This window comes from Salminus brasiliensis, chromosome 1 (assembly GCF_030463535.1).
Source record: "Salminus brasiliensis chromosome 1, fSalBra1.hap2, whole genome shotgun sequence".
Taxonomy (NCBI): domain Eukaryota; kingdom Metazoa; phylum Chordata; class Actinopteri; order Characiformes; family Bryconidae; genus Salminus; species Salminus brasiliensis.
In genome coordinates this window covers 96761461-96777019 of record NC_132878.1, presented here as the reverse complement: position 1 = coordinate 96777019, position 15559 = coordinate 96761461, and the positions used below count along the sequence as shown (strand labels likewise).

At 42.2% G+C, this 15559-nt stretch overlaps 1 protein-coding gene across 4 annotated transcripts in view; it reads right to left on the bottom strand.

Moving 5' to 3' along the window:
- The window catches only part of nek11 (NIMA-related kinase 11), a 126486-nt gene that overhangs the window by 90899 nt on the left and 20028 nt on the right, over positions 1-15559 (bottom strand). For all 4 annotated transcript variants that reach the window (XM_072692510.1, XM_072692509.1, XM_072692511.1 and 1 more), the window contains one exon: positions 2852-3017. In XM_072692510.1, coding sequence (XP_072548611.1) covers positions 2852-3017 — 166 coding nt within the window. The remainder of the gene's footprint in view (positions 1-2851; positions 3018-15559) is intronic.

Here is a 15559-nt window from a genome sequence, read left to right as displayed (position 1 = left end):
ATTCCTGTAGGGGTCAGAGCTGTTGTGGCAGCACAAGGGGGACCTACACAAGATTAGGTAGTGGTTTTAATGTTATGGCTGTTTGGTGTATATGTATAAAGACTGAAGCGAAGCTGTATTTTACAGAGAAGCAAAAATTAATACAGTGATAAAAACACAGAGCTGTCACTCTCTGCTCGTCAGCTACAGGGTCCCAGTAGGGACCCATTACTGACCGCTGTGCTATTAGAGTCCAGCAGGAAGGAGACAGGATTCTCATTCAAAGTGCTGAGATAATGATTCTGCCACTCATCCAGCAGAGCGGAGGTTTATTAGTCTGAGACTTTCACAGCAGCATCAGCTCCTCCAGCAGCTCCAGAGAGAGGCTGGATCCAGTGGAGTGCAGCTGCTCCCATTTTGTTCCCCCAGTTAAAAGGTGGGCGTGGCTTTCTGCACCAGAAACAGCCATCATTCATTTTTTATCCTTTTATTATCATTTACTGCTGATACTGTGCTTTAAAAGCTGCCCTATGAGGGAGAGAGTAAGTAAGAGAGAGGGGAGAGAAAGAGAGAGAGAGGGAGAGAGAGAGAGAGGAAGAGAGAGAGAGAGAGGAAGAGAGAGGAAGAGAGAGAGAGAAAAGTAAGAGAGAGTAAAAGAAAGAGAGACAGAGACAGAGAGAGAGAGAGAGAGATAGAGCGAGAGCGAGTAAAAGAGAGAGAGACAGAGACAGAGAGAGAGAGAAAGTAAGAGAGAGTAAAAGAAAGAGAGACAGAGACAGAGAGAGAGAGAGCGAGAGAGAGTAAGAGAGAGTAAAAGAGAGAGACAGAGACAGAGAGAGAGAGAGAGAGAGAGCGAGAGAGAGAGTAAGAGAGAGTAAAAGAGAGAGAGACAGAGACAGAGAGAGAGAGAGAGAGAGAGTAAGAGAGAGTAAAAGAGAGAGAGAGAGAGAGAGAGAGAGAGAGCGAGAGAGAGTAAGATAGAGTAAAAGAGAGAGAGACAGAGACAGAGAGAGAGAGAGAGTAAGTAAGACAGAGGGGGAGAGAGAAAGTAAGAGAGAGAGAGACAGAGAGAGTAAAAGAGAGAGAGACAGAGACAGAGAGAGAGAGAGAGAGAGAGAATAAAATAGGTGAGAGAGTGAGATGAGTGAAATGGATGAACGATTGATTTCATGTCTCTCTCGCCTTCAACAGGTTAAATCTGTCTCTGATGTCGGGTGTGTGTGTGGGGGGGGGGGGGGTGGCTTACATGAAGGGGAATCCCCCACAGCAGCACCACACACACACTCGCTCTCTTTCTCTCTCTCTTTCACACACACACTAATCCACAGCAGGCAGAAGATATTAAGCAGGACTCCCCCCCCCCCGTGTTTCCCCCACAGCCGTGGTCAGTGTGGTGGTCAGATTAAGCCGAGACCCTCGCCCAGCCGCTCTGCAGCAGCGACGAGCAGGAGAACACACTCACACAGAGAGCAGCTTTCCTTTACCTGGAGCCGTGAAGCAGCCCCCCAGAGCAGCGGCCAGGAGCTCAGAGCCCTGCATAAACACCAAATAGAGCAGCCACTGCTGACACAGATGTGCAAATGCACACACACACTGCTTGTCTAATTACTGTAGAGAAGTACTGCCAAAACAATAGGACTCTCTGGGGCAGATAATAAAAACATCATGAACTTCATGAAGCCAGACGTATGGACAGGATGTCCATTACCTGCACTTCAGTCTTTGCTATGGTAACTTGACTGGACTGACCTGATCTGTTTTGGACATTGTTGTGGTATGGACAGATCAGCTCTGATCCCAAGACATATTCATGATGCTGTGATTTTTCAGTCTACACTGATTGTAGCATCAAGCTGTCTCATTGGAGTTGGTCTGGACTCAACCTGTCTTAACTGGATTGACATGATTTGTTTTGGGCTGGTTTGTTCTGTTCTGGATTGGATAGAATTGGTCTGGTCCCATTATGCTGGAGCGGGATATTTCTGGACTGGTCTGATCTGCATTGATTGTGAGCTATTAAATCTTAGTTGGTCTGGACTCATCTGGACTGAACAGAAATGACCTGATCTTTTTTGGACTGGTCTAGTTTGATCTAAACTGGACTAGTCTGGACTGGTCTGGTATGGATATGTCTAAACTGGACTGATCTGGACTGGTCTGGTTTTGTTTGGTTAGTTTTAAACAAGATAGAACTGGACTGGGCAAGACTGCACTTGTCTACTCCGGTCTAGTCTAGACTGGACTGACCTGATCTTTTTTGGACTGGTCTGGTTTGATCTAAACTGGATTAGTCTATACTGGTCTGATATGGATATGTCTAGACTGGACTGATCTGGACTGGTCTGGTTTTGTTTGGTTAGTTTTAAACAAGATAGAACTGGACTGGGCAAGACTGCACTTGTCTACTCCGGTCTAGTCTAGACTGGACTGACCTGATCTTTTTTGGACTGGTCTGGTTTGATCTAAACTGGACTAGTCTGGACTGCACTGATCTACTCTGGTCTCGTCTAGGCTGGACTGATCTGGTCTGGTCTGGATGAAACTGGACTGGTTTAGTATGGACAGGATCTGGACTGATTTCAAGACTCAATCATGATTCTAGAGATGCCACTGCTAACACAGATGTGCAAATGCACACACACACTGCTTATCTAATTACTGTAGAGAAGTACTGCCAAAACAATAAGACTCTCTGGGGCAGATAATAAAAACATCATGAACTTCATGAAGCCAGACGTATGGACAGGATCTGGACTGATTTCAAGACTCATTCATGATGCTAGAGATGCCACTGCTAACACAGATCTCTAGATGCACTGGGAGAGCGTATTACGATCACACCTGAGCACAGTTTGCGTGAGGGGTGGCTTACCTCGCAGTACTCTGTCACGATACAGAAGACGTCTCTTTCCAGGAAGCTGGTATAGAACTTCAGGATGGCTGGGTGGTGGAGCTGGGACAGGAGCTGAGCCTCCTGTGTGGCCCTCACAGTCTCATCGGGCTTCAGATCCCCCACTGGGATTTGCTTCAGCACCTTCCTAAATAATTAAAGAGATTAAAGAGATTAACGATCACCTCCAGTCTTCATCCTGAAACATACACCGATCAGCAATAACATTAATACCAACAGGTGAAATGAACATTATTGATTATCGTCATCTACAGCGGCTTCATCCGTCAGGCAGCACGTCCAATATCTGGTCTGGAATCTGGATCAGAACATCTCAAGAACATCAAGGCAGGTCTTGTGGGGTGCTTCCACCCAGTATGCAGTGGTCAGTACCTACCAACAGCGCTCCAAGGTCATGGGCATGTAGGGCTCATAGTTGTTTGTAGGTAGATGGCGCTCTCTCCCCTTGCCAATCTTAAGTGACATCAGCCGGCACAGACGACTGCATGGCGATGCCACATTGGCGGCGGTTCAAAAGCCCTATAAGTGTTAACACACTGTATAGACAAATGTATTGGGACACCTGCCCATTTACTGTTTCTTCTGAAATCAGTGGTACTAAAAAAGGAGTTGATCCTGCTTTTGTTGGAGTAACTGTCTCTACTGTCCAGGTAAGAAGACTTTGTTATAGATTTTGGAGCTGGAGCATTGCAGCGAGGATTTGATTGCATTCAGCAACAAGAGCGTTAGTGAGGTCAGGATGTTGGATGATGATGATCACCACCCACCTCATCATCTCCAACTCATCCTAAAAATGTACTGGATGGAGCTCCACTACCATCATCCACTGCTCCACAGCTCCTCAATGCTGGGGGGCTTCATACCCCCTTTACGTCTCACCCCTACAGTGGCTGTCAGCATCTAAAAAGGCTTTGCCATCAGCAGCTGGAGTCTGAGAGAGCACAATTAGACACACTCTCTCCAGATGGGTAGATGGCGCTCTCTCCCCTCGCCACAGCTGTCTGTTAGCTAGTGTGGTGGAGCTGGGCAGCCCTGGCGGCAGCCGTCTGATAAGAGGCGGTGGCTGGATTTACATGTATCTGTGACATGTCCTTTCACTTCAAGCGTCGGGAGCATTGCTACTGCTAGGGGGAGCTACAAACAGGTGGGTTAATCATGGTACCAAAAAAAAGGTCTAGTTGTTGAATTTGTTATACCTGTAGACATCCCAAATTAAAAGAAATAATGAGCATAGAGGATGTTTTCTATGAACTCTGCATGTTAAAACTGAAAGCAGACCGTACAGAACGGCATAATACCGGAGTGTTTAGCTGTGCGACACTGAAACCAATTAGCAGCAACACCCTTTACACTTCAACCACTTTCTTTTCCCTGTCAAACACTCGACACTTGAAACCCTCTCCCAGTGTTGCTCCTCTCTTCATTACAGCCTCTTTAAACGAAGACTAATTAGCTGTAAACTCATCTTAATTTCACAGCATAATTAAAAAATTAAATGTTAAATGTCAGGCTGAAAAGGTCAACCCGCAGAGTTGCAGCAGGAATCGGTGGATGTGTGTATATGTAAGAGAGAGAGAGAGAAAGTGTGCTGAGACGTAAGGTCAGACGGTGGGTCAGAGTGTTTGACAGGCCGTAGGAGGGGATTATCGTTGGTTAGCCTGCCCTCTGACCCTCAATGTCTGTGGACGCTGTTTGCGTGGTAAGTTTGAATTCTCCAAGCTGACGGTCAGTTTGGGCAGCAGACCAGAACAGCTCCAGCTCCCCTCAGGTTCCTCTGACCACTGCAGGAGGGCTTTTCTGACAAGTAGGCCCAAAAAAAAATGACCCTCTCCTCCTTCCTCCTCGTGTTGTCCGACATGTCCAAATGTTCAAAAAATTGGTTATGCCAACTGACGTCATTCAACGCAATGCCAAATATGGAGCAAGTGTATGAGATTGCAAACCTTCAATCATTACTTCATGTTTGTGTAGTTTGTGTAGAAGAGAAGAGATTTTATCAAATTTGAATTTTGTGAAAAGTTGCTTTCGGCTTATAAGGTTCGTACGCCCACCTTAAAAAATACAGGTAATTAAATAAGACTTAAGATTGTAACCACCCAGACAAAACTGCAGTACCCGAAAGATCCTGGCGAGTTTTTCGGCTGTCATATCGTCTTCCTTGACAGTGACGCGTTTAGTTCCTCTGAACAAGATAAAACTCTCCAGCTTCAACTCCATCCAAAACCAGAAAAACCTTCAACACCATCCAAAAACAGAAAACTCCAAGAATGAAGCCAGTGAGTCAGAAACTTATAGGTCACATAAATGCTTTCAGCTTCAGTGTTGTTTTCAAGATAAGAGAATTCTTTATTAGTCCCACAGGAAATTCACAGTGCCACAGCAGGAAAGCAATAGCAAGACACTCAGATGCAAAAAAGTAGATAAATTATCAGTATCTAACCCTAACCCTAACCTAACCCTAACCTAACCCTAACCCTAACCCTAACCTAACCCTTACCCTAACCCTAACCCTTACCCTAACCTAACCCTATCCATAACCCTAACCTAACCCTAACCTAACCCAACCCTTTCCCTATCCCCTAACCCTAACCCTATCCCCTAACCCTATCACTTACCCTTACCCTAACCTAACTGAACCCTAACCTTACCCTAACCTAACCCTAACCTAACCCAACCCTAACCTAACCCTATCCATAACCCTAACCCTTAGCCTATCCCCAAACCCTAACCCTATCCATAACCCTAACCCTTAGCCTATCCCCTAACCCTAACCCTATCTCTTACCCTTACCCTAACCTAACCCTAACCTTACCCTAACCTAACCCTTACCTTACCCTAACCTAACCCTTACCCTATCCATAACCCTACCCTTACCCTATCCCTTACCCTAACCTAACCCTAACCATAACCATAACCCTAACCATAACCCTAACCCTTACCCTATCCATAACCCTAACCTAACCCTAACCTAAGACTCCCAACACTACATTGGCCCTAACCTAACCCTATCCATAACCCTAACCTAACCTAACCTAACCGTAACCCTAACCCTAACCCAAACCATAACCCTATCCCCTAACCCTAACCTACATAACAAAAACCTAACCCAACCCTAACCTAGTTGAGCTAGATCGGCTTTTGACCATCGCCATCAAGTACGGAGGAGCTGGCTGGTCCAGTCTTGGCTTTGTAGAACAGAGTCAGGGGGTTGAGTGTGATGACCTGGGCAGCAGCTACAGGAAGCCAGAGGAGGAGCTGAACATGACTGAACTTAGAAACTCAAGCAGTAAGAACCTGTAACAGACCCTTGTTTTTTTAAGCTCATCTGCTCAAATCCACCGTTTAGCCCAAGACAGATGGGCTTTATCTGCGGGACCGCTGGGTTTTCCAGGCTGTCGTTAGTCTGCTAACTCGGAGGAGTCATTATGCTGTAATTAGGCGAGTGCATTAAGCCTGTTTTGTTTGAAAGCAGAAAAAGGACCACGTTCATCAGCAGAGAATTGCCTCTGCGCCTAAGATTACAGGATTCAGGAACGCATCACGAAAAACCCCTCTCTATTTCTCTTTCTTCCCTCTAGGGGTCTATTCTGAGCCCCCGGAATGCGCGAAAGTGGTCTTCTGCATTTAAAATGAGAGCACGGAGAAAGCATAAATTATCATCGCATTATTAAATGGTGAATACGATTAAATGTGCTCAGGATGAACAGGATGAAGAAGCATTGTGGACTGAGCCGCAGCCAGAAGGACGATATTCCTTCTACAATCAGTTCAGTGGATTACCATCATTTCCTCTACTGGTCAAAGTCAGTCGGCTCATAAGCGAATCATACGGCATTATAGGGAATTCCACCAACTTTGAAAAATGTCAGCAAAATTGAAAGATGTCAACAAGCTCCTCCAGTCAGAGCTGGAGTTCTACTACAGTGGAGGTGAAGGGAAGCAGACGTCTGAAGCTCTAATAAAAGCTCCTCACAGAAAGTTCTTCACCTAATGGTGATGAAGACGCTGCCTGATGCCTGAGACACGGTTCTACCAGAGTTCTGAGAAGAGTTCGGCTCTAGAACCTGCTTTTAAAATCAGATCATTAAAATGGTGGAGGGATACATGCTGCAGGGTGTATTGCGGCTACAGAAAGTAGTCCCTAAAGAGAACTGGATTAGTGAGATTCTCTATTCACTATTTTACCACCACCATCATCATCATCATCATTCCATATAAAACTCAGAAGACTCGTGTTGTAGCTTCACTGGTGGGTTTGGATAGGAGATAAATTATGGGCGGTATCTGTGTTGTTGTAGTCATGGCGACTGACACCTACTTCCATTCACCTCCACTGTAAAGAGATCACAGTGGGTCAGTTTCTCTACAGTGAAGCTCAGTTTCCCACCGAACCCCCGACTCTGACTGCGTTTATTTCACACAATGAGTTATCAGTCAGCTTGTGCTATGGATTGTCCAGTACCCACTATGAATGATTTAGTTTTTATTATGGATTGTCTAATATGTACTATAGTTCTTTTTGAAAACTAATAAAGAATTTCCCTTTAAGCTTGGGTGTGGTCTCCATTACCACATCTCCACTGAGCCAATCATTTACATTTACATTTACAGCGTTTAGCAGACGCTCTTCCCCAGAGCGACTAACAAAAGTGCTTCACTGTTTATTGAAGAAGAACCTCAGCTAGTTTAAATAGACTAAAATTCAAAGCTCCTCTAATCTTAGACTCTACTAAACACAAGTCAGTATGGAGACCTTAGTACTCTTCTCTTCGCCTGAGTACTTTCAGAGGAGGAGGGTCTGGGTTTGAGGATAGCGAGCGTTGGACTTTCTGAGCCGTTCGGACACCCAGGGGAAGTTCGTTCCACCACTTCGGTGCAGGACAGTAAAAAGTCTGGACGCTCGTCTTCCGTGGATCTTAAAGGATGGCGGGTCGAGCCGAGCCGTACTTGAAGCTAGAAGGGCTCTTGGTGCAGATCGGCTTTTGACCATCGCCATCAAGTACGGAGGGGCTGGCTGGTCCAGTCTTGGCTTTGTAGACCAGAGTCAGGGTTCTGAATCTGATGCGGGCAGCTACAATCAGCTGAAAGCATCTCATTCTTCTGATTTTTCAGAAGATTTTTCTGAAAGTTAGCTGAGAAGCCATGTTTTCATTTGTACAGCTGATCATCTGCAGTCCATGAGATAATTGGCAATGTTGGCTTGTTGATTTACTGTAATAGGCTCAGGGACACGGAGGGGGACCTCTGCTCTTTTCCTGTAATAATATAAAAATGAGCTACAGTGTGTTTTGCCTGTTTAATATTATAAAAAAGGAATTAGAAGGGCTCTCATTAGCAGGGTGTCAGACAATGCTGTCACGACCTTCTAGAGAGAATTACAACAAATGCAGAACACAAGACGATATTAAAGTGCTGTTTAATGTGATATTAATTGTGTTATTGTAGTTTTACAGTCTGTAGCCTCATTACATGCATTACACAAATGTGTCACGCACAAGCACCAGGAATCCCTTGCGGTACTCTAATCTAATCCTCACTGTTAGCTACTGATTTATACGCTAATAAATACAATTGGCATTAGCATTTCTACCATTCCATCCCCAAAGCACACGTAGCTTCCTCTACCTTCAAGATATATCTTCAGATGAGGGGTGGGGGGGTTCCTAGCCTTGAGACTGGAAAAATCTCACACTAGAGACACTCTAGAGACACTGCGATGCCACTGTAGGATGCTAGGAGGCTTGTTTACAACAGACGAAGCAATGTTTACATTTTTAATTTGGGCTGGAGTGTCACTTCAAATATTCACATCATCTGTAATCGCTGAAAATACAAGGAAGGCTGGATTCTCCACGGCTGGAGGACAGGCCAAGTCAGTCCCAGACAGATGACACTGTGCACACTTTCTTGGCTTGTATGTTGCCCCATGGACAAGCTGATTAGCAACCACAGGGGTCCAGGAATAACAACAGCACTTGAGGAGCGCCAATCAGATCAATCAGGTTGGTCACAAGCAAGGCAGACGAACATCTGAGCCAGTAAAGAGTTTGTAGTGCTTAGAATGACTGTAATTAGTGCTCAACCTGCTCCTTTTGCCTTGTTTGCTCTAGCTTTCAAAAGTCTGTGGACACGTAGGTCTTCTCCATGCTTTAAATACCAATGACTGGGCTTCCTTTGGCTGTGAAAATAAGGTTTTGACGAGACCATGTGGGCCAGGTGAGCTGTGGTTGTTTCTGTGGTTGCAGAAAGAAAAGCTCTCTGTATTTCTTGTAGCTGTGACCCGGGGTCAGGGTCGCAAGGCCACGGGGCCGCTGGCTCTAAAGTTCTGATTGTATAAGTGGTGCTGTGGTAACAACAAAGAGCAACGCGCTGTAACCTTCAGAGGACAACAATTTCACAACACACCTTTACTAATACAATAAAGCCTCACCAGGTTAGGCTGAACAAGACTGATCCAGCTTGTGAAAGCAGATATTACTCTGGGGTTGTATGTAGCTTCATTGCTGGGATGCTGGACTGAAGTATATAGTATCCACTATGAATTACTCAGTATCCACTATGAATTATTCAGTATCTACTATGAATTACTCAGTATCCACTATGAATTATTCAGTATCTACTATGAATTATTCAGTATCCACTATGAATTGTTTGGTATCTACTATGAATTCTTCAGTATCCACTATGAATTGTTCGGTATCTACTATCATTTATTCATTATCTATTATGGATTGATCAGTATCCACTATTAATTCTTCAGTATCCACTATGAATTATTCAGTATCCACTATGAATTGTTCAGTATCTACTATGAATTGTTCGATATCTACTATCATTTATTTATTATCTATTATGGATTGTTCAGTGTCCACTATGAATTATTCAGTATCTACTATTGGTGGTCCAGTATCTACTATGGATTATCCAGTATCTAATATGAATTATTTAGTTTCATCTGTATGTACTATAGGTTTGTCAGTATCCATTATGGATTGTCCAGTATGTACTATGGGGTTTTCAGTATCCATTAAATACAATAGATTGTTCAGTATCTACTATGAATTGTCCAGTATCCGCTATGAATTATTCAGTATCTACTATTGGTTGACCAGTATCTACTAGGAATTATTTTGTATCTACTATGAATTGTCCAGTATCCGCTATGAATTATTCAGTTTCTACTATGGATTGTCTAGTATCTACTTTAAATTATTCAGTTTCAACTGTATGTACTATAGAATTTTCAGTATCTACTATGGATTGTTCAGTATGTATTATGGGTTTTTCAGTATCTATGTATCCATTATTTATATCAGTATTGAGAGCCAATGAGAGCTAATTTAGGTTGTCAGTAAGGAAGGACAGTAAGGCTGGTTGTGAGAGGAGAAGCTGTAGAGAACGTTTTTGGAGAAAAGTGAGCAGTCTAAACGTATGCTGGACTCAGTGTGTGCCAGTGTGGAGGTAAAAGAGGGTTATAATAGATCTCTTCACACCCTGGGACAGCCAGGGGCTGCCAGTAAATGCCATATCATGAGATGTGACAGATCTGTCTAACAGGTCCTTACGACACTCACCCAGATCCACACCGTAGGGTTGTGCTGTCTCTTTTAATTTCTGTATCTGAGAGCATGTTTGTCCTGTGAAGTGTTTATTATTACTGCTGTTGTTCTTGTCTCCTAAGACTTAGAACCGGGACAAACACTGTCCAGTCTTAACGTAGCTGGTTGTGTGTCACACTGGGCCTGTACAGTGTTTTACTATTTCCAAAACAATGAATTGAACAAAACCAATAATGTCCTTCTGAGCTGAAGCAGGTATGAGAAAGCAGGAGGTGTGGAGTACTGAGATCCTCCAGGACTGCATCTGAACACCGTTGGGTGTGAGTTATTATTATTGTAGAGCCAAAAGGCTACCAGTAACAGAACTGTTGAATAACAGCCACCAGTGGTAACCCTTAACACTGCAGGTTTAATATTCAGTTATTAATTGGTTTTAGTTATTCATTAGTATCAACAATTAATAATTCAGAAACATCTGCAATTTAATGACTAAATTGCTTATTAACCATTATGATTTGGTATCTACTATGAATTATTCAGTATCTAATATTAATCATCCAGTAGCCAGTATGAAATCAAGTAACCACATCAAGTAACCACATCAAGTAACCACGTCAACCACATCACACATCAAGTAACCACATCAACAACATCAAACACATCAAGTAACCACATCACACACTTAAGTAACCACATCAACCACATCAAACACATCAAGTAACCACATCAACCACATCACACACATCAAGTAACCACATCAACAACATCAAACACATCAAGTAACCACATCAAGTAACGACATCACACACATCAAGTAACCACATCAACATCACACACATCAAGTAACCACATCAACAACATCAAACACATCAAGTAACCACATCAAGTAACGACATCACACACATCAAGTAACCACATCAACAACATCACACACATTAAGTAACCACATCAACAACATTAAACACATCAAGTAACCACATCAATTAACCACATCAAACACATCAAGTAACCACATCCAGTAACCACATCAAGTAACCACATCACACACATCAAGTAACCACATCAAACACATCAAGTTACCACATCAAGTTACCACATTAAGTAACCACATCACACACATCAAGTAACCACATCAAACACATCAAGTTACCACATTAAACACTAAATCAAACAGACCTTTTCAGATTATGACTTTTTGCTAACTCATTTTTGCTGATAGTCTGTAAGTGGTTCTGTATCTAAATAATTCATGGTGTTTGCTGATCATTTGACACAAGTAATTCATAGTAAGTACTTGATAATGATTAGTGGCCACTGAATAATTCATAGTGGATGCTAATAAAATCATAGTCAATCCTGAATAATTAGCAGTTACTGAATAATTCAGTTGCTTAAGATTTATAGAGGTTATTGTTTATTTGACAGTAGTCATGGACTAATATATATATATATATATATATATATATATATATATATATGTATAGCAGTTGAATAATTAATGGTGGCTGCTGATTGTTTAATCATTGCCCCTGAATGACTCATAATAGCACATAATTAATGTATAATAGTTTAGTGAATGTAGAAAACTTATAAATCTGTTCTGAATAAAAAGGCAAGCGTTTAAGAGGTTAATGTGTCAGAAATGTGATATTTCCTCTGATTTGCTACTCTTATATTTTCTCCTCCTCTATCCTTACATTCTTTAAAGCTAGCTATATCTTACCCAGAATGCCAAGCAGCCCTGAACCCATCTTCAATCCCAAACCAATTTAATCGAGCCCATCTCCTCAAATTTGTGTCAAGGACAGAAACGTGGTGGGGGAGCTCTCTGGAGAATAAGAAGCGACACACAGCTTCTTGCCCTGTATCCTGATATTACCCCATGTTACAACACAGGAAGCTGACTGTGGAGTGTATTAAAGCGATAGTTTGCCCAAAATCCACACTGATAATATGTCATGAAAATCAGAATGGAATTAATTATGAATTATTTTATTATAATTTAAATAAAAGTAACTGAAAACTAAGACACTACATAAAAGCCAGAAGTGTGTGGTTTTAACCCTATATATATAATTCACGGTTACACTATATGTCCAAATATTTATGGACACCTTTCTGATGACTCCTTTAAGCTGCAGCTGACACACACAGAGCTTGTCTAGTCCCTTTAGAGAAGTATTGACAATAGAATAGGACTCTCTGGACCAGATAAACATTGGTTAGAGCTCCGGACAGGGTTGATGACAGGGTTGTGGGTTCGATACCCGGCCTGGGCAAGCTGCCCTTGAGCAAGACCCTTCACCCTTTCTTCTCGCCGGGTGCTGCAGGGATGGCTACCCACCGGTCTGGGCACATGTGCTCACTGTCACTGTGTGTGTTTGATCACTAGTGTGTGTGTGTGTGTGTTCACTGCATGGATGGGTTAAAGGCAGGGACCAATTCCATCTGTGTCCGACACTAATGGTGAATGTGGTTGTCTTGTCTTGTCCATCCGTTTCTGCCCGTTTCTTGCTTCCAAATTAGCAGAATAGCCCCTCCCCCAACACACACACACACTACTACTACACTACACAACGACCTGCTCTCATGCATACACAAGTACAAACTGTCAGAGGAACCGTTAAACATTGATATACAATATTTACTATTAATGACAACATGGATTTATGAGCTATCGATGGATGCTGATGACACCAGTCTAAACTAGAGCTCTCCAACAGGGATGTGAGGATTTACAATAAAACCAGCTCAGCTGGCTGAGATTCCCTGTGGTGAATAATTGAACATGTGTTCATGTCCTATTTCTCAGCAGGTCTCGGGAGGCTGGGACAATTTGGTCTCTAATCTAAGAGCAGCAAGGAGACCAGCAAACAACCAAGCAGGACCTGCGGCGGTCTGGGCCAGAGAGTCATTGAGCCAGAGAGAAAAACTAATAATATTACTGCTGTTAAGACAGAGCTACTCTCAGGATGGGTCAGGCCTTTCCAATAACGCAGATATCTAATCTTATAATGGAGCATATTTATATTTGACAGTTGGTTTGATTACTTAACTGAACAAAAACAATGGAGAACTTTTAAGAGAATTCAAAATACTAATCACAACAACAACAACAACAAATATACACTAAAGCCTAAAACAACTACTAAATCAGCATAAAACACCAAGATAAACCACTAACTTAGTCTTAAATATGACATTAAACCAGTAATTCAGCCTAAAACATAACAATAAACCCAAAGATAAACAACTACCTTAGTCTTAAATATAACATTAAACCACTAAATCAGCCTAAAACATAGCAATAAACCACTAAATCAGTCTAGAACCCATAAGTTAGTCTAAACCTCAAAAGCAAACCTCTGAATTAGTCTAAACCTCATAGATAAACCTCTAAATTAGTTTAAACCTCATAGACAAACCTCTGAATTAGTCTAAACCTCATAGACAAACCTCTGAATTAGTCTAAACCTCATAGACAAACCTCTGAATTAGTCTAAACCTCATAGATAAACCTCTGAATTAGTCTAAACCTCATAAATAAACCTCTAAATTAGTCTAAACCTCTAGACAAACCTCATAGACAAACCTCTGAATTAGTCTAAACCTCATAGACAAACCTCTAAATTAGTCTAAATCTCATAGACAAACCTCTGAATTAGTCTAAACCTTATAGATAAACCTCTAAATTAGTCTAAACCTTATAGACAAACCTCTGAATTATTCTAAGCCTCATAGATAAACCTCTAAATTAGTCTAAACCTCATAGATAAACCTCTAAATTACTAAACTGCTAAATCAGCCTGAACACAAGATAAACCCATAAATTAGTCTAAACCTTATAGACAAACCTCTGAATTAGTCTAAACCTCATAGATAAATAAAATCTAAAGAAGAGAAAATATCAGGCCTTATGTGAGGAAGCTGAAGCTTGGGCATAACTGGACCTTCCAACAGTATAGGATCCCAAGCCTTCCTCAAAGTCCACCAAGGCTTGCTTTCAAAAGAAGTCCTGGAAGATGCTGTGGTGGTCGTCACAGTCAATGTTAGAGAACTGGAGGCCACTGCCCATGAGGATTGAGCTAAGATTCCTCAGGAACGCTGTGAGAAGCTGGTGTCTGGCTGGGCATCACGCTTGCAGCAGATCTGAAGACCTTAAGGGTTCTCTACCAGGTACTAAAGACACCTGTGCTGAATGATCTGGGCAATTTTAAGACTGCAGTCCTTATTAAAAGTGGTATTTTGTGTTGAATTTGGAGAAAGCACTTGTTCTATTTGTTGTGTTGAGATATTTAAATTAGTCTTGTTTGATTGGTTAATTACAAACAGCTGAAAGTTAGCTAATGAGCCTAATTTGCAGTGAGGGTTGGATCATTTCCATTGCCACTGTTTGATAATGTGCATAAATATTCCCTATTCTTGACCGTCTGCCTTTATTCCTTTATTCCCCATATAAACAGTTGTACAGTTTCAGGGTCTGATCTGGTCTGTATGACGGGGTTTATCTCACAGGAAGCTGGTGTTGTGGTTTTGACGTCCGCTGCCACGGGATTTCATCTCACCTTTTACCTCGGTGAATGAAGACTCTACTGCAGCTCTCAGCCTCAGACTGAACAATTCTTCTTACTCTGTTTACAGCAGTTAGAGAGGCCAGACCACATGCCTTCTGAGCTCCACTTACTGAACAGAAGGATTTCCACACCATTGATTTTTTGCTGAGAAATAATCAGCCGGGCCACAGAGAGCGCAGAGGAAAATCAGTCTACACACATTTATCCTCTTGTTCAACTCCCTAATCAGGAAAAGATTAAACAGTAGGCCCAGAAATACACTCTACCGCAGTTACCATGTACAGTACGCTGCTGGGGAGGTAATGTCATAATGTGATTATTGTTGAACTGGATTAGGATGTTCAGTCAAAAGTACGGCACACAGCCACACACATCTACACAATAACAATTAACCGCTATATCAGCCTAAACCACAAAGGTAAAGCTAGAAATTAGTCTAAACCACAAAGATAAACCACTAAATCAGCCTAAAGCACAAAGATAAACCACTAAATAAATTTAAACCTCAAAGATAAACCTCTAAATGAGTCTACAAC